Below are 20,172 nucleotides of genomic sequence, written 5' to 3'. Positions count from 1 at the left end.
TTGAGTAAACACACCAACGCCTGATGAGTAATTCCTTGACTTTGACAAAAAATATCAAACTTCTGATTCATGAATTCAAAACCATTATTAGTACAAAGATATGATAGGCATTATTAGTATAGTTTTTCCCAAGGACTTCACCAGGGAGACCCTTTATCCCCGCTCCATTTTAATATTGTTGTCAAGCATCTCTTTGCATTGACACTTGTTGCCAAGCGTAGAGGATGGCTTCAATCAACCTATAGTTTTTAAACGTATAAAAACTCTCCTCCATCTATTTGAACTCACCTTTGGGCAGAAGGTCAACAGAGGGAAGACTTCCATCATTGGAATCCACATCGACGATAGTCTCCACAACCAAATGGCGTCCTTCCATGGATGCAGAACCAGCTCATTACCCATCATCCACCTCGGGCTACCTCTCTTCAACAGCTGGCCGAACAAGCAATTATGGTCTCCAGTAATTGAAAGACTTGATGTTCATCCTGCCACTTGGAGAGGACATCTTCTTTTCAAAGCCAAAGAATCACCCTATTGAAATCCTGCATCGAAAGCATCCCCAACTACAGTCTCTCATTCATGCATTGTCCGATCTGTGGAGAGGTACCAGTGAAGGCTTCAAATATCATCTCGTTAACTGGAATGACGTCTGTCAACCCAAACACCATGGAGCTCTTGGTATCCGCTCAACTAAGGAGATGAGTCATGCTCTACTTCTTAAATGGTTTTGGAGCTTCAACTTTAGACCAAACTGCATCTGGTGACCAATGGTTGCATCCAAACTGAGATGGTGCAATTTGTCGTGGACTGCGGGTGGAAATTGGCGTCACCTATCTCCACTCTAGCGTTCTTTTCTTCCCTTGTTGCACCTCTTTGAACATGGTGTTAGCATCCATGATGGCACCCAATCCTCCCTCAGATTTTGGTTTGACTGGTGGATTGGCTCAGGTCCTTTATGTAACTCCTTCGGGCCTCTCCTTCAAATTAGCTTGTGTGCAGACGCAACAATTGCTGAGTCTAGGGGCACCGTGGGAAGCTGGAATTTTTTCTTCCGCCGTGGCCTATCTAATGATGAGACCACTCTCCTAGCCAGCCTCCTTCAATTACCACAGCAAGTCAGAATCCGAAATCACACACCAGATAAACTCAAGTGGCGCTTGGAGAACAGTGGGCTTTTCTCAGTCTCTTCGGCCTATCATATGATTGGTGGTTGGTCCATGGCTTCTACTCCTGATGCGGCTGTTGTGGCCTGGCGACTCTTGGCCCCATGGAGAAAAAAATATTTTTTTGGAGTGCCTGCCCCCCTCGGCCACCCGTTAACACTCCTTGGATCCCCCCTCCTCCCGACTACATCAAATCCAATTTAGATGGTAGTGCCTGTAACTGTCTAGGCATTGCGGGTTTTGATGGGGTGTTTCGCAACTCGTTGGGGGCTACTCTTATCTCTTATGCAAGGCCAATGGGCATGGTGGATTCCACATCGGCTGAGCTCCTTCCTCTCCTTCAAGGACTCATCTTCCAGGATCATCTCAGTGGGCCTGTCCTAGTGGAAGGCGACTCTCAAATTGTTATCTGATGGTGCTCCTCTTGTGGACATTGTATCCTCTTTTAAATACTAGGGCTCAAGTTCCCCACTCCACCAACTCTTTGGCCGATTCTTTGGCTAAGCAGGGTGTCTCCCATCAATCCCTCCATTCCAGATTGTCGACACTGACTGGTCTTCTTCCAAATTGTGGACATTGTATTTTTCATTTGCATAAAAAAGAAGAAGATATGAATAGAAACTTTAAACTGATTCTTTATTTCATTACAAAAAAATTGAAATACATCAAAAGCTTCAGACTTCGCCTAAAGCAAATAAATTCAAGTACACCTACTGAAATCATCAATAAAAGGAAATGAAATACATATAGCCAAATAAACTAGTCACAAGAGAAAGACCCCAAACTTTGGAGTGAACAACCTTGAACAACCGGTTAGTCTTGTGATGTGAAACTAGAAATGGATTTCGGTGATACTTGCCCAGTTGACACGACTTGCACTAAAAAGAAAGACAGGAAGGAAATTTAGGAAAGAATTGAACCAGCTTAGCTAACGAGGAAAGACCTAATCTCAAATGCCACTGTAGAGCGTAGTGCACGTAAAGTATTATCTAGCCAATGGCTCTCCAAATAATACAAACCACCTCTCTCATGAGCGGAACCAATCATGTTCTTCGGCGTAAAATCCTGAAACACATAATGAGTAGGAAAGAAGTTCAAAGAACAATTCATGAACTTGGTTGATAGACTAACATACAACAAATTCAAAGAAAACTTAGGGACTAGTAAAGCAAACTGAGGAGCTAAAAAGCTTGCAGGAGTAACAGTACCAACTCCTTGAACCGATGAAACAGACCCGTCAGCTAGATTAACATTTTTAACATTTAAAAACTCTTTAAGCTCAGAAAACAAAGACGACACACTTGACATATGAGTGGTAACCCCTACATCAATAACCCAAGTAGATAATGGACGAACATGAAAAGTAGAAATACCTGAGTTTGCTAGAGTGGCAAAAGGACTTGAAGTGTGAGCTACAGAAGCTGAAGGGGAGGTAACTGAAGAGCATATGCTACATCTCATCTGGAGCCCCGGGTGCAACAGTGGTCGTCACCTCAGTTGAGGTTTCACTACTATCATGAGTGGTCAAGTTTGCCCATGCTGGCTTACCAAATTTAATCCAACACCTATCCGAGAAGTGATATGTTCGTCCACAATGACTACATTTCCTCTCGGATTTACTATCACCTCGACCTCGACCTGGACTAGATCCATCTCTACCTCTACTTTTTTTTAAACGGTGATGATTTTATTTCAAAGCAAAGCAAGAGAATACATCAAGGGAAACCGCCCCTAACAACAAGAGATTAAAGGGAGGGACCAAATTTAGCACACAAATCTGTAGCCGAATTGGTTGATCTAAGAACATAAGACCAAGTTCAAGAAATAATGGAAAAAATATCCATAATATCAAGAAAAATCTGCCAATGACGGCACAGGGGGGAAGGACGCAATGGAGCACCATCCGATGACGACTTTGCAGTCTCCTTCCACAATAAGCGGACCTCTGAAGCGATTTGGAAATATGTGAAGGCTTTGGAGGGGCCCAAAGAAATAATAGCAGTAGTCGAGTCCACAATGTTGAGAGGACCAAAGTAAGATAGCAGCGCCTCCAGGATAAAAAAATCACCCCACCAAAGCCAGCCAACCCTGGGTTCCAAAAGGCATTGCCGTCAAAGTTAAGCTTATAATAACCAATGGGAGGAGGCGGCCAAACAGCAACCCGACGGGTTACAGAGGGAACGGACATCTGAGCAATAATCTTCCAGTTGGTGCTGGTAGGGGCATAGGAGAGGCAAGCAAATTCTTTCTAAGTGAGAATCTAGGTAGAGATAAGGCATGTAGCAGTGCAGATCACCTCGGCAGCGGAGCAAGAAGCACAATCAAACCATCTGGAATTCCTCTCATTCCAGAGGCACCAAGGGATGTAAGCAATCCAAGCAGCTTACAGAGGTTGGGCAAACGAACCCCAAAGAAGTAGCGGCACATGGTGCTCAGGTTAGGGGGGATGCAGAAATTGAGGCCCATGTTGTCAATCATAGAAGACTAGACTTGCCAAGTGAAAGCACGGTGGAGGAGAAGTTGGCTAATAGTATCGGCTTCCAGCCCGCAGAAGGAGCATAGAGAATCAGGAGCAGTGTTTCCACGCCTAATTAGGTTGTCTTTTTTTTTTTTAAATTATGTATATATTAACAAAGAGATAACGATAAAAAATCAGAGGAGGAAACACTTAACAACAAGAGATTGGAGGAAATGGTCATCGCCAAGCTCGATTGTTCCTCTCTCTCGTGTCGCACCTCACTCTTGCGTCGCACCTCTCGCATCGCGTCACCTTGACAGGTAGGAATTCATCTCTACCTCTACCTTTGCCACCACTGTTACGGCATCTAGATGATGATTATGTGGAACCAGAAGTATTAAGTGCAGTAGCTTCAACCAATTTAACCCCTTTACCACTTTTGGGTTAGAGTAATTCTGTTAAAATTGGTGGAAAGTGTAGCAACTTCATTTGAAGCACGAACTTGGGCCTTGACTCCAAATTTAGAACTCCAACCATCAAGAACTTTAGCAAAGTAGATGATTTTGTTGTTTCCTTAACTCACGTCCATCTATGGTAAATGGATGATACACGTCAATTTCCTACTAAATCCCTAGAAACTCATTGTAGTGTTTGGTAGCAGATCTGCTACCCCTCTTAAGACCAAATAAGCCCATATATAGCTCATACACCTGAAACAAGTTTGTACACACAGTGACTCTAAAGAACTGGAGGATAATCTCGAATATACTCAGTCTTCCTCTTAGGCTTCAAGTACAAACTCATAGATTTAGTCTAATTGCACATACTCTCTGAACGGAGTATAAATGTCGCCTAAATCAGCCATACTAGTAGAATAATATTGAATTCAAACTTAATTGAACTTCCCAAACCACTATGTGTGGAGGAGTATGTGGGCCCCACTTCAAAAATTAGGGCTAAGGCAACAATTATGATGTTCCCACTTTAAACAGTCTCAAATGCTACAACCAATGCAATCTAAAAGAAATCGGTCCAAAATACACTCCAATTAGAGTTGAGTTCAGCCTAGGAAAAGGGTGGCATAGGCACTTGGTAAGGGGAAGTTGATGCACTCCCCAAGAAAGAAGCAATGTTAGCCTAATAAACCCTCATTGGGCAATCAAATGCTTTAAAACTGCACAATAGGTAGCAAAACCATTAACCCTAGGGTTATGATGGAGAAAGAATAAGAAAAGATTGAGTTTACAAACTAGTCAGGCACACGATTTGAGAATCCCTCTTCTAGGAAGTCGCACCCTTCAATATAGACAGTTGATGACAAATAGAGCCTTTGAGATGCGATCTATTGCTCTGATACCATGTGAAAAGTGAAGATTGAGGAAAGAAAGAATGAGAGTAAAGAGAAGAGAGAGAAGCAGAGGCTCTGAAAATGAATCTCGTTGGGGGGCATGCTCGACCCGCCTCTCTATTTACTCTTAAACCACTTAACTCCTTATATCTCCAATTCTACCCATCCAAATTACATGAAATTCGAACTATGCAGATAACAAAACATGTAGAGTAAGACGACATGTAAATCTGGAACATATACGAAGGTAAAATGACAAAACTTCCCTTCAGTAAGATGACATCGATTTCCCATCTTTGATGAGAAGATCCGATTAATCCCTGATTCTAAGATTGAAAGAGGGAAGAGTAATGTGGGGAAGAATGTCAATAAGAAATGACAAAAATTGCAGGCTATTTATTAGGTTTAAGTCATAAATTATAGAAATGACAAAAATGCCATTTTTTTAGAAAATGATAATTTTATTAACCAAGAGAAACAAACAACACACTAGGGAAGCACACCCCTTACAACAAGGAATTGGAGGGAGGCTCCCTGCTTAACAAAAGCATCAGGTACAGAATTGGTGAATCTAGGAACATGGGACCAAATACAAGTAATGTGGGGAAGAATGTTCATAATATAATAGACATCCCAATGTCGCCACGACGGGATGGAGGGAAAGGAGAACCAGCCAATAATCACCGTAGAGTCTCCCTCAATGTGGAGCGGGCCAGAGAGATGCTCAAGGAAAATGGTGAGACCGTTGAGGAGGGCCTTGTCCTCCCTCAATGTGGAATCTGAGATGCTCATAGGCCTAGAGTATGACATGAGCATGTTACCATCTGAATCGCGAAAAAAACCACAAAAGCCATCCAAGCCAAGATTCCTGAGGGAGCTACCATTGAAATTCAACCTGGACGTAGCTCGATTGAGGAGGTTGCCGCTCCTGCATAGTGAGAGACCTCACTGGGGAGCCCATGTGAGCAAGGGCACTTCAATTGTCCCTGAGAGGGTGGCCCAAAAGAGAGGAAAACTCCTTTCTCGAATGAAGCCATGAGGAGATGAGGCCAATGATAGAGGAGGTAAACCTTTCTTGGAAAAGACATTTGGCATTGAATCGCCTATTATTGCACTCCTTCCAGATACCCCAAGGTATGAAAGCAACACAAGCAGAAATGATCATCTTACCCAATTTGGGGATAGAAACCCAACAAGTATATAGCAAACCAAGAGGAGATCCCTCAGCAAGCATAATTGAAGGCCAATCCGACTGAGAATGCTCATCCAAACCGACCACAAGAAAGGGCATGATATGAAATACCCCTCTTACATAGAAAACACTTATTCCCTTATAACTCCCATTCTACTCTTCCTATGAAAATAAAAATTTGTACGTAGACTAACTCAAACATGCTGAACAAGATAGTGCCATAATATAAAATGGCTAAAATACCCTTGAGCTGATTTTCTCATACTATGCAACTATCAAATAAATTTTTGGACCAAATTTCTTAAAAACCCTTTATGATACAAAATACAAGAAAAAGATAAAGAGAGGCACTGTGCTACCCAACTAGAGGACATGAAAGAATAGATAAAAAGGGGTTAGAAAAAGGTGGAGGCATAGAGTAATTTCAAAATCAACAAAGATAAACAATACATGATGTTGAATAAGAAACAATAACAAAGGTCACTAAGAAGAAAGCCTTAGATCAAGCAATTTGAGAATAATTGTATCCCATCCATAGTCTGTCAAGGAGCTCAAAAGTTTGAACTACACAAAGATGATGAAAAGATTCAAACAGGAAAATAGAAGTGAATCAACATTTATAACTAACACTTAAACGAGTCAACACAAAACACAAGAGTTGATTTCAATGAATTATAGAGAGCCCTCATTTAGTCACGCATTTTTTAGATGGAATTGGAAAGTAATTTGAGACTTCACGAATCTGACTTAATAATAGACTATCAGAAAATTTATTGAAGGGCAATATGTGTTTAGTTTTATCTCTAGTTCAATTTTCAAGTAATTTGAACTAGTATGTAGAGAGATATAAGGGTTTAAGTGTGTTAAGTTGGGTCCAAAGCCCATCCCAAAATGACTAGCCAACTTAGGAAGCCTCTTTCCTCACTAATAAACTCAAGATCTTTGTATTCACTAATCCAAGTGGAATAATTCCTTAACACTCCCCCTCACATGTAGACCCTATTTTGTGGCTCCACAAGTGGATAATTTTTTAGTGTAGGCCCTCTTTTGTGGCTCTACAAGTGGATAATTTAGGTATGGGCCTCTTATGTCACTCTACAAGTAGATAATTTAGGTATAGGCCCACATATGAGTACCCGCTCTGACACCTTGTGAAGTTGTGTCTAAGGCCATCCCAAAATGATTAGCCATACTATAAGAGAAAAATGTAATATGGAAAATATATAAAATGATCAAAATACCCATGAACTTGTATTTTAACAAAGTGTTTTTAAGTGAGAAGGGGCATTTCGGTATTTTTTATTTCTGAGCTCTATAAAAAGACTGGAGCTGAGCTCAAACCCAACCAGAGCCTATTCCAATGTTCTGAATTCTCCATCTTTACTCTCTCTTTGTCTCTCTAAAATCCTAAAGTTCACTCTTTTATATAGACCAATCATGACAGCCCAGGTGAAAAAAAGGGAATGAATTGATGGTCAGAATGAAAGGGTATGCTCTGTACCTTTCAGTGTGTATAAGTCTACAAAGGTGGAGCTCTGGGCGTAACTTTTTGGTTTGAAGGTTTATAGGCAGCATTTGCACTTGACCTTGGTCTAGGTGGTTTTCAGCAGACCTCAAGCCTCGGCGATTCTAGTGTTATCAAAATGAAGTGGCATAAAGTGCTAATGGTTTAGTTGACAATTTAGCTCGGATCTGTGTCTCATACTCATCCAAGTGAAAGTCATAAATACAAGATCGATACAGCCACCCGACAATAAGAATCAGCAACGAAAATTTTTGGAATTTAATAATGAGATCGGTGTCACCTAAATAGGATTCTTATTCCACGTTTTATACTCCAACAGCAATCAATCAAGAACAATTAGCATTCAGATGCCAACTCTAAATAAAACATCTTTTACATGTCAAGGTCAGCCCTTGAATACTCCTTATCTAGTAAGCATATTTAAAAATTAGTGAATGCATGGAGACAGCAAGAGATCCATACCTTAGGGACCACTTCAGATGATGTATTTTGTCTTCTACAAGATCCCGCTCTTTCCTTAACAAACGAAGCTCCTGCACAAGAGGATGCATCAATATTCGTGGTTAGACTGAACATTTAAAAAACTAAGAATATTGTTAAGAAATGAGAATGGTATTTTGGTCATTTCACATTGCTGAAGTTCGTATATTTTACATTATCTTGTTCAGCACATTGAATTGTATCTATGGTTTCATTTTAATATCTTTTAAGCATATATGGTAGGAGATATCAGGTGTTTAGTTAAGATTAAGTTTAGAGAGGTATTTCAGTCATTTGTATCATTATCACTATATAAAAGGAGGTGACAAGTGGGAGGTGGGGAGGAGGAGATAGTGCAGTTCAAAATACTTGCCATATCTAGAAGAGTCTCGGGATATATAAGAAACCCATCAAGGTGGTCTTTCCCCAATTAACCTTTTGTCCCAACGTAATTTCAAAAAGCCCCAAGACAGCCTTAATCCTCCTTATGCTTTCAAGGGTTCCAACTCCAAAAATGATGGCATCATCCGCATATTGTAGTATAGGAACATCAAAAGCCAGGTAATGACTGACTGACAGTAGCCAACCAAGTTCTTTGGCTGAGTAGATGATGGAGGATAAAAATCCTGCAATTATATTGAAGAGTAGTAGGGAGAGGGGGGTCACCTTGTCTAATTCCTCTAGTGCCCTAGAAGAATCCACAAACTGTAGCGTTGAGAAGAAGGGTGTTAAGGAATAGTTCCACATAGATTAGTGAGTACAAAGATCTTGAGTTTATTAGTTGGGAAAGAGGTTTCCTAAGTTGATTAGTCATTTTGGGATAGGGCCTTGGACCCAACTTAACATGGTATCAGAGCAAGTACTCATATGTGGGCCTATACCTAAAAACTATCTACTTGTAGAGCCACAAAAGAGGGCCTACACCTAAAACTATCCACTTGTAGAGCCACAAAAGAGGGTCTATACCTAAACTGCCTACTCCTAAATTATCCACTTGTAGAGCCACAAAAGATGGTCTACACGTGAGGAGGAGTGTTAAGGAATAGTCCCACATGGATTAGTGAGTACAAAGATCTTGAGTTTATTAGTTGGGAAAGAGGTTTCCTAAGTTGACTAGTCATTTTGGGATAGGGCCTTGGACCCAACTTAACAAAGGGAATATGATGCCAAAGACACGGATCTTAATCCAAAACCTGAAGTGGTCACCAAAACCCATGTGTCCCATCAATTCATCCAACAAAGGACAGTTAACTCGATCAAATGCCTCTTCCAAATCGATGTTAAGAGCAATCTAAGGATCATCGAAGCGGCTGAAATGGTCAAGGAGCGCTCATGCGCAGCCATGGTAGAGTCGAGTATTTTTCTTCCTTTGAGAAAAACACTTTAACTGTGGTGGATCACAATGGGAAGGAGAGCCTTGAGGCGATGAGCTAGAAACCTTGAAATGATCTTGTACGTGCTGGAGATGAGACTAATGGGGCAAAAGTCTCCTGGCTGTTCCACAAAGGTATTTTTAGGAACTTGAGCAATGAAAGGGGCACTTATGCTGTGGAAGGTAATGCCCCTGTTGTGAAAACCATGAATCATGGATAAGACATCCTCGATAACCAGCCAGCTCTGTTTGTAAAAGTCACCGTCGAGGTACGAAGCCCTATCACAAGCCATCCCCAGGACAGCATTCTCAATCTCACTGCGAGAGAAGGGTAGCTCCAAGAGAGACAGCCATGAGAGATAGACTGGTAAAATGGAGGTGCTGAATCTTTGGTCAGTTAAAGCAATCCTCAGAGTAAACATCTATGAAGAACTTTGAGAAAAACATCAGTAATGAAGGCCCTACCTGATATTACCTCATTATTGACACATAAGAGGTAATTCATTTAGATCTGTGCCTCGCCGAAGCCACGACATGAAAAAAATATGTATTTGCATCCCCTTCTGCAACCACTTGAATCAGTCCCTTCGCTACCAATGAACTCTCTCCCGATGTAAAATAAATTGAAGGTCAATTTGGAGAGAGAGATGGGTCGAAAATCCAAAGAGAGATAGGTACCTTTGCTCCTTTGATGTGTCCAAGTCAGCATCCGGGAAAGAAGGGAGGCTTTCTCTTCACCCAGTAAAGAGTGACGACCAGAGGACCAGTCTCTCAATTTGGCTTTAAGAAGTTTCAGCTTCTGCAGGAGAACCCATTCAGAAGGAGATCAAAATCCTGCTCCAATAGCCAGGAATTCTCAAAACGAAAAAGAGGAAGGGCCCCATTTACCAAAAGAGGTAGACAATTGTATCAACTAGTGGTCTGACCCCACCCGATTGAGAACCATTCCAGTCACATTCTCGTGTAATTGCAACCATTCCGGGCAGACAACAAAGCGATCCAGCTTGGACAAGATCAATTGTTGCTGTCCATTCGACTAGGTGAAGGATTTTCCAGAGAGAGGAATCTCATCAAGCTCGTAGCTACCGATAAGGTCTCACAGCCCCTCATAGAAGAAGTGAAACTGGTTTTCGAAGGGTTCTTCTCATTGCAGAACCATATAGCATTAAGTCGCCCGCAAAAAGTCATGGAAAGGACCAAAGCTGGTTGAGCTCCAATAATTCGTCCCAGACACAGCGCCTCTCACAGTATTTTGGTGGGACCATACACACTTGCTAAGCACAATTGGCAACTGAGGTGCGATCACGGATCTGCAATCCAATGGAGTAATGACCATAAGATGCATGCAAAATATCAAATAGCGTAGAGTCCTAGAGGATAATGAGTCCGCTAGAGTGTCCAACGACATTGATCTCCCAATTCAGGGATGGGCATTGCCAGAGGTCTCGAGCAAGGAAGTCGTCCGTCATTTGGCACTTAGTTTCCTAAAGAATCACAATTGAGGGCTTTTATAAGGAGAAGAAGCGACTGATTATGGCTCGCTTCCGTAACGAACCAATTCCCCTAACACTCCACAAGATAAAAATCATTGACAATTATGCTTTTGGACTCCCAAAGATTTGTCATCACCCAGTAGGTGGCCAATGTATACCACCCCCATAATGAGAGCAAAATTCATCATTTGTTGCCAGTTCTCGTCATCATATTGATGACGCTCTGACTAAAGCTCAGTGACAAGCCAGTGTGACTGCTCGTTTGGAGGGGGGAATGGAATCCGATCGACGTCCGTGTTGGACTGCAGAGGAGTGGCGTTACTGGACTCACCAAGGAGTCGGGGACTGCTCAGGTTTCTTCATCTTATTTGGTAAGTGGCGTGGAACCACATCAGTTGTGGATTCAAAGTCTGACTGGTATGTCTGCTCTGGCAGAGGAAGTGGACGGAAGAGGGGGGGGGGGGGGGGGGGGGGGGGGCAGTGACCATGTCATTTGAGTGAGGTAGGATGCCAATGATGGAATCCGAAAGAGAGTTTATAGGGTGAGTTTAATTTAGGTGGGGCCATGGACAAGGTTGCCAGACGCTGGGTTTGCCACGTGCTCAACGAAGTGGAGTCAACACATTGGGTATCGTTAAAGGGGGAATTATTTGCATGACAACCGGATTGTGTTGGTTGGGAGTTATTGAGGGGTGCAGGTTGGGGTCCTGAGTAACAATGCAGGGTAATAATGGCGTGGGGCTAGCAGGTATAAGTGTAGAATTTGGGAAACAAAGGGAAGGGATTAGCAGATGTCAAGAGATGAGTAATTTCATGTGATGGACTGTGTTGGGGTGATAAATCTGACATGGAGCAAGGGGTGTTGACAGCTTCAATGGCAGCAGTGGTGACAGGTCGGGCAGAGGGGAAACAAGGTGTTACAAAGTGGCTCACAAAAAGGGAATTTGAATTAAAAACAAAGTTTGGCAGAGAAATTAATGAGTCCAATGTGACCATCGAGGTGCTGGGTTGAGCGGGTCGACCCGGACGAGCATTGACTTGGTCAAGGTGAGATGCTGAGTTCAACAGATATGAGCTCCCTCCCACAAATGAGGCATCGCCAGAGAATCAACAGAAGTCAGGTCTTCGAATATGACTTTGACCTAGAAAAAATCTACTCCCACCAAGATCTTAATTAACAAATGACCCATCAGTGCTTCATTGGGGCAATGAACATCAACAACATCAAGTTTGGCTTTCCTGGCGGTGTCTTCCACCAATATAATCGGCTGTCCGAAATGACTAGCAATGCTATTGAGTGATTTCCATCCAGCCGACAGACCCCAAATCGAAATCCATTGGCCAAAAGGGTTATTTGGGATGGTAGGTTTCCATTCCGATAGTGAGGAGAGGGTGGGGTGATCCAGTGAAGGCAGGTTCAATGCAGCGGTTTTGTCTTCAGGGGACTGGAAGAGTGGACCCAGGAAGGATACATTCGGCTAGTAGTCAAGTTGTAGATGAGTTTTGAACAAAGAGGTGAGGGTAGAGCAATCCCAAATCAGTGAGGAAAGCTTGGCGACCACCACTGAGGTGAGAGACTGTCGACCCACCATTAAGGAGTCAAAAGCCAGGGAGATAGTGAGGTTAGGCAATGTGACGGGGGTGTTTTCCTCAAAAGCAGCGAATGGGGGTGAAACTGGGAATGACCATAAGGGGCAGGGGGATGTCTGACTACGCTGCATGAGTGTGTAAAAGTCATCTAAAAAATGGGACTCATCCTAAAGAGTTGTTGGCTTGCTTAGGGATATAAATCCTGAAGATGAATAGATCCCCACAACATTGAATAATCTTGCGCTCTCTGAAGTTTCTGTATCTGATGACCAAGAAGGAGAATGTGATCCGTCCCACATTCAACTCCTTCAATCTTGGTGCCAAGGTACAATCGCACATAACTGCGTCAAAAAGTTGAAGGAAGGTGAGCCATGCGATCGTCAAAACAGAGAGGAAAGACCTCTTATCACTGTTCCGGACAATAATGCGGAAGAAATATCCGTTCCTATCCTCCATTGTCTTCAAACATAGTTTTGTGCCATCGAAAGTGAATCGGAGCTCCATATTCGATCAAAAATCCTTTCTACTTTGTTTCTTATTTCGTAACCTCGTCCATCCATGGTGGTCATCATCCAAACACTGATCATTTCTCCCATTGTCGTCGCTAAGCTGGAGTGCAGCACCTCCCCACAAACCCAAGAAGGTCGTCTCGAGCACCGCCATCAGTGTAAGGCATCCCATCCTCCTCTACTTCATGCGAAATCCGAGGGACACTGCAAGCTCTCTTCTAAGTGTTTCTGTCTTCGTCTATCTCAGTTCGACGATGAGAACGCCGATCATGATCTCCATCTCCCACTTTCCATTTTGCCACTTCCGCCATAATTCCAAATCTGGCAAAAACTAAGGATTTTTTGTGTCTCAAAGCAGAGTGCAAGCCAGCTAAAACACCCACAAAATCAAATTGCAAGTTGAGTGCAAATGTCGGTGTTGAGGTTGATAAAGAACAATATCAACGATTAGTTGAAAAATTGATTATCTCATACTCGACATGATATTGCTTTTGCAGTGAGTGTTGTACATCAATTCATGCACTCCCCTCGTAAAGGAGCACTTCAACGCAGTTTATAGGATTCTCAAAAATCTTTAACTGAGTATAGGAAAGGGTTTATTGTTCAATAATAGTGATAATGTATATGTTGAAGCATTCACTGATGCTGACTGGAAGTATAAATGATAGGAGGTCTACATCCAGACATTGCATCTTTGTAGGAAGAAATACAGTGACTTAGAGAAGCAAAAAGCAGAATGTGGTGGCTAGAAGCAATACCGAAGCTGATTTTTACGGATAAAACGGCTTCCAAGTGAGTTGAAGATTGTGTTCGGCCAACCTATGAAGTTATACTCAGATAGCAATATAGCAATTAGTATTTTCCACAACCCAGTACAATACAACATAACAAAGCACATTGAGATTGATATGCTTTTTATCAAAGAGAAGCTAGATGAAGGAGCATTTGTATTCCATTTATTCCAACCAAACAACAGGAGGCAAATATCTTCATGAAGAGTCTTCAATACAGAAATTTAACTTCCTAATTCGCAAGCTGGAAATGCTCAACATTCATCAACCAGCTTGAGGGGGGGTGTTGAAATATGTCCAGATTCATTCTCTTATTTTCCAGATTCATTGTATATTGAAAAATGTCCACGTTCATTCTCCTATGTTGTCTATATTGGAGTCATTGTAGTCTTGATAATACGAAAATTAAAAAAGAAGTTTTTATTCTTCATTTTCTTCACCTTCTAAGCTCCCTACTCTGGAAGATTGGTAGCCACCTCACCCGGGCACCCTTAAGCTAGTGCCCTTGGTAATCCTGGCAAGGCTGGCTTTTGTGGAATATTTCAGGATTCCGATGGCACCCATTACCTACTCGGGACCAATGGGGATTTCTGATTTTATATCTGTAGAGCTTTTTGCACTTTTTCAAGGTCTTATTATCCATAGGGATCACCTCAATGGCCCCCTTCTCATCAAAGGAGACTCCAAAATGGTGATTGGCCTGTACTCTTCCTCCTCTGACCCCCCTTGGCACCATTGGGAAGTGTTTTTATGAGATTATTGTTATTGTATCTTTAATCATGTGTAGCTGGTCTCATGTTCCTAGATCAGGAAATTCCTTTGTTGACTTGCTTGCAAAGCAATGAGCCTCCCTCCAATCTCTTTCTGTAAAGGGGTCCTCCTTTAATTGTTTTTTGCCTTGTTTTTTGAAATAAAATCACATCTTTTTCAAGAAAAAAACAAAAGTAATATGCTTAAAAGATGGTGATTGACTAAGGGAACTAAACAGTGAGGATATACCTGACATGTGCATAGATGCACTAGAATCAATCACCCATGTAGCTTCACATGGAGAGCAGACCTGCCTGCTCTAGCCACAATGGTTGTGGTTGTGGCTATGGAATTAGTCTGATGCACATCTGTGGTAGATGATATCAATTGTCCAAACTTCTGTACCAACTGCTGAAGTTCATCAAGGGCAATAAGAACAATGCCTACCTCATTATGAGATGTAGCCTCAACACCTTCAACGATACTAAAGTTGGCCCAAGCTGGTCAGCTATTATCCTAGCACTTGTTAGAGAAGTAATTGCTGCATCCACAATGGGTACTCCCTCCTCGACCACAGGGTGTCTTGAACTGACTTGGAGTAGGCTGAATATTCAAGGTAGAGGCTAATGTTCCATTATTATCCTTGCTGCCCTTAAGCACCATGCAGTTTGAATTAAGGAAAGAAAGGTTTGGAAGAGAAGAAAAAGAATCACATTAGGGTTGAAAGAAAGAAGACAAGAAATAGGAAGAAAGAATTTGCATGTGAATGAATAACCAACAATCTCAGTTCGGTTAGGAGATTGATTCTACTCATCCCTATTACTAAACACTTGTGATGTAAATACAATTAAATCCTTGAACCTCTATTATGACTAATATACAATAAGAAAAGCTTAAGGAAACTAAACTATCTCTATTTTTCTCTTTTACCCTCCCCTCAAGCTGGACTATAGGCAATACAAAGTCCCAACTTGTCACATGACTTGGTGGACCGAGAATTTGGTAGTGCCTTACTTAATATCAACTAGCTGATCCTAAGAGTGCACAAATGGAATTGGAATCTTCCCACTCGTGGCATTTTTTCGAATGACATGTCTAAGAAAGTAGTACATAGAAGAGAGTTTCTGGCATTTTTTCGAATGAAATGTCTTCTAACAGTCTTTTTTATTAATTGAGTTTCTAGTATTATTTACTAGCCATGCCACCCCTACACATGTAGGTGCCTTCTAGAGGGTATTGTTGTATTTTTGTTCTATGTAACTCCATACCCTAATCAATAGAAGGAGGAACGTGAAGGAGGAGAATTATAGTTTTGGTTCCTACCTTCTTCACTTCATGATGTTTTCTCTTCTCTCCTCTCTTCTTCTTCTTTTTTTAAACAGTGATGAATTTATTACGAAGGAAAGCAAAAGAATACATCAAGGGAGGTCTCCCCTAACAACAAGAGATTGTAGGGAGGGACCCAATTTAGCACATAAATCAGTAGCTGAATTTGCTGATCTAAGAACATGGGACCAAGTACAAGAGGTAGTGGAAACAATGTCCATAATATAAAAAAAAAACTGTCGGTGACACCACGGGGGGAAGGAGGCGGTAGAGCACCAGTCAATGACGACTTTGGAGTCACCCTCCACGATCAATGGACCTCTGAAGCGAGCCTGGTAGATGTGAAGCCAGTTGAGGAGGCCAAAGAGATCAATAGTGGTCAAGTTTGCAATGCCGAGAGGACCAGAGTATGACATAATAGATGTTCCTCTAGGATAAAAAATTACCCTCCCAAAGCCAGCCAAGCCCGGGTTCCCAAAAACATCGTCATCAAAGTTGAGCTTGTAATATCTGGTGGGGGGAGGCTTCGAAATATCTACTTGGTGGGGTGCTGATGGAGTAGACATTTGAGCAATAACCTTCTAGTTGGTGCAGGAAAGGGTATATGATAGACAGCCAAATTCTTTTCGAGTGCGAATCCAAGTAGAGAGATATGGCCCGTAGCAGTGAAGATCACCTCAGTGGCAGAGTGCAAGGCACAATTAAACCGTCTGGAATTCCTTTCAGTCCAAAGGCATATGGGAATGTAAGCGATGCAAGTAGCTAAAAAAATCTTATTGACGCTAAGTGCCAAATGAGAAACAGCACATGGTGCTCAGGTTAGGGGGGATGCAGAAACTGAGGCCCATGTTGTCAATCATAGAGGTCCAGACCTTCTAGGCAAAAGCACAGTGGAGGAGAAGGTGACTGATGGTCTTAGCTTCCACCCTAGAGAGGGAATATAGAGGATCAGGAGCAGTGTTTCCACATATGATAAGATTGTCAGCAGTGAGAATCCTGTTGCAGCAGGCACTCCAGAGGAAAAAATTCACCTTTGGAGGATCCAAGAGCCTCCAAGCAAAAGCAGCCTGGTGGGGGGCGGGAGGCTGTGTCCAACCCATAAAGTGACGATAGACCAAGGAGACAGAGAAGCACCCGTTGTCATCAGGGAGCCAAATCAATCGATCAGTCACTAGAGGTCGAATCTTAACACTGTCAAGTCCATCAATCATATCACAAGTAGATATGTCCTCCACATCGGAGATCCCAAGAGACGTTCCTCCACACATCAAAGACCAAGAGGTCACAACAAGAGGTGAATTGAAAGAAAACTGGGTGGGACAAAGCAAGAGGCTTATCGCCTGACCACCAATCCGTCCAAAAGCAAACGCTAGAGCCATCCACAAGGAAGAACCTAATAGCATCACAGAATGTGGCAAACAAATCTCCTCTCTTCTTCTTAACTCTTAAATTCCAGATTCTTATTCACTAGACTGTAAACCTCTTAATTCTCATGGTATAAGAGCAAGGCACCTAATGATGATGTAAGAGGAGCCTTACAAGGAAGAGTAGAGGAGGAAGAACTCAGGAAAGTGTCCGTTCTTGCTGGAATCATCCAACTAAAGCTGTGATCATTTTGGTCTTAATTCATATTATAAATGTTTGTTCTACTTTATTTCTGCATAATACAGAGAATGCCGGAATGAGAATCATGGTGATTTAAGAAATTTCAAAAGTTAGACAAGCTTGATTTCATGGATGAGTCTACCTTTGCATGAGGAATCGTCATTGCATGAGACTTTTGAGGGCCTGTTCGATGTATAGTCCTTCGACAAGGTAAATTCTAGTTTCACACATTCTTATGCATATTTATTATTGTATGATGTCATCCCTAAAGATTATAATTATTGGGTCAGCAGTTTAGTGAATAGGCGAAAGCTAAATTATATGCCAGGGTTGTTCTTTACTACTGCCAGAAACTGTGGCTGCAGAGTTGAATGTGCGATGTTTATATTTGAAGTTTTTTTTTTTGAAATGTGCCAAGGTAGGAAGAGTGTTGAAGAAGCTAATGGCATATCATGTGTTAAGTGCCTTTTTTTATCTTTATCATGTATTAGAGTTTCTACCTTCACTATAAATAAGATGTTATAGAAAGGAAGGCATATACTCGAACTCCTCTTTTTCAATGCCTAAAGCTCTCCTTTCTCGCACGTCTAGCTCCGCTCTCTAAACAGTCTTCTCCTCCTTTTCTCTTCTACTTCTTCCCTTCCTTCTCTCAAGCATGAACCTAGAATCTAACATGGTACAAGAACAGGGGTTTTAGGGTTTCAAACAAGCTTCCCCAAGTTATAGCATAGATTGAAAAGGGTTGCCCATTTCAGCAATTGGAGGATGCAAGTTGCTGAAAAAAAATTTCAGCAAGCCAAGGTCGATCTCCTCTTGTGTTTTTTGTTTCTAATTCATCAGCTCAAACAAATATTACCTCAATAGCCTTCCTCGCTTTCTTTTCTTCCTTTAACTCTCCCCTAATTTCTTCTTCCACTCTTTTTTTTTTAAATGAAGTGAGATTTTATTTCAGAGAATTAGAAAATACAACAGCAAGCTAAAGGACCACTCCTCTAACAACAAGAGATTATAGGGAGGCTTCTTGCTTGGCCAAAGAGTCAGCAACGTCATTAGCTGATCTGGGAACAATTTCTTCTTTCACTCTTCTTCTCGCTTGTTCTCCTTTTTGTTATCACTTTACCTAAACCTAAACAAATCTTCAAATTCTGCTAACCAAGCTTTCTCCTCTTTCATTTTCATCTAAAGCTCAGACGATGCCCTAAGACACGATTACTACATTAGTAGGTCAATATCAAACCTTACGCTTATCTCGTGACTCCCACAAGAGCTCCACCTCCCTTTCTAGCTCTGGAACAACAAGCATTGTCCTCCAACCTTAATAAGAAAAAAGGAAGGCATTAAATTAGTGTTATGAAAGTAAATGCAAAAATTCATAATACAGAAAATAACACAGGAAATAATTATTTTCAAATATATCTAGTATTCTACACTTTCCTTTTAGATATTAGCCACCACTTTTCACCAAATGTATAAGGAGAAAGAGAATATGGACTCAAGTCCATATAAGCTATTTAAGACACTTTTATAAATTTTTGGAACAATGCAGAAAAGAGGTAAATTAAAATGTCAAAAAAACAAAAGCATAGATAGAAGCCCACTTAAACAAAGTAGAAAGAAGTAAAGTAAAATAAAAAGACAGATAAAATGAGGATCAATGGACTGGAAATCATTGACAGAAGCCCACTTGAACAAAGTAAGGAGAAGAAAGTAGAATAGAAAACACATGAAGTCAGAATGTATAGTGGAGAACTCATAGAGACAACAATTTTTTGGAGAGAGATTCCTCTAGCTAGGGAGTCCACCATAGATTAGTTAAAAGATGTAAGTGATGCCAAGAGATCAGTAGAGAGTCAACTATGAAGTTATTACTTTCAATTTATTAGAATTTTCTTATTTTCTAGGAAAGTATTTTTCTATAGAAGTAGATTTCTAGGGTTTGTGTTGCAAGGACATGGATGCAATTTTAAACATTATGTAAAGTTAGGTCAAAGGCCCTTCCCAAAATGACTAGCCAACTTAGGAACCCTCTTTTCCAACTAATAAACTCAAGATCTTTGTACTCACTAATCCATGTGGGACTATTCTTTAACACTTCCCATCACGTGTAAGACCTCTTTTTGTGGCTCTACAAGTGGACAATTTAGGTATAAGCTCTCTTTTGTGGCTCTACAAGTGGATAGTTTTAGGTGTAGACCCACATATGAGTACCTGCTTATACCGTAAAGTTGGGTCCAAGGCCCTTCCCAAAATGGCTAGACCGAATTTACCCGAAGGCTCCGACACTTCCTCTCATCCTCGCCACAAGCTAGCACCAAACCCCCCACCCCTGTAATCGACTACCCCTGCTCCGACCCAATCCGAAGACCTCAAAACTCACTCCCGCTGCCCCTAGCTTCATCCTGCCTCTTGTCCCAGCTTCCCCACTCTTTTCATCCCCGCAAAACTCGAAACACCAACCTCTGACAGCGATTGGCTGGGATCGCCCAGCTATCACGGTTCCCCCACACCTACTTCGCTCTGACCTTGATCGACTGGAATGTGCAACTTTGGTTGAATCGGACGCCTCACCT

The 20,172-nt window shown here is 41.7% G+C and overlaps 1 protein-coding gene across 1 annotated transcript in view; it reads right to left on the bottom strand.

The window, feature by feature from the left end:
• The window catches only part of LOC137962742 (uncharacterized), an 85,144-nt gene that overhangs the window by 9,303 nt on the left and 55,669 nt on the right, over positions 1–20,172 (bottom strand). The window contains exons 12-13 of the mRNA XM_068809784.1: positions 18,840–18,916; positions 8,149–8,219 (exon numbers count right to left, since the gene is read on the bottom strand). Coding sequence (XP_068665885.1) covers positions 8,149–8,219; positions 18,840–18,916 — 148 coding nt within the window. The remainder of the gene's footprint in view (positions 1–8,148; positions 8,220–18,839; positions 18,917–20,172) is intronic.

This window comes from Aristolochia californica, unplaced genomic scaffold (assembly GCF_029961685.1).
Source record: "Aristolochia californica isolate CCGP_79_NKW_82.1479 unplaced genomic scaffold, dmAriCali1.0.hap1 SCAF_4, whole genome shotgun sequence".
In the NCBI taxonomy this organism is placed as follows: domain Eukaryota; kingdom Viridiplantae; phylum Streptophyta; class Magnoliopsida; order Piperales; family Aristolochiaceae; genus Aristolochia; species Aristolochia californica.
The sequence above is the reverse complement of the archived record's forward strand: the minus strand, read 5'-3'. Positions and strand labels throughout refer to the sequence as shown.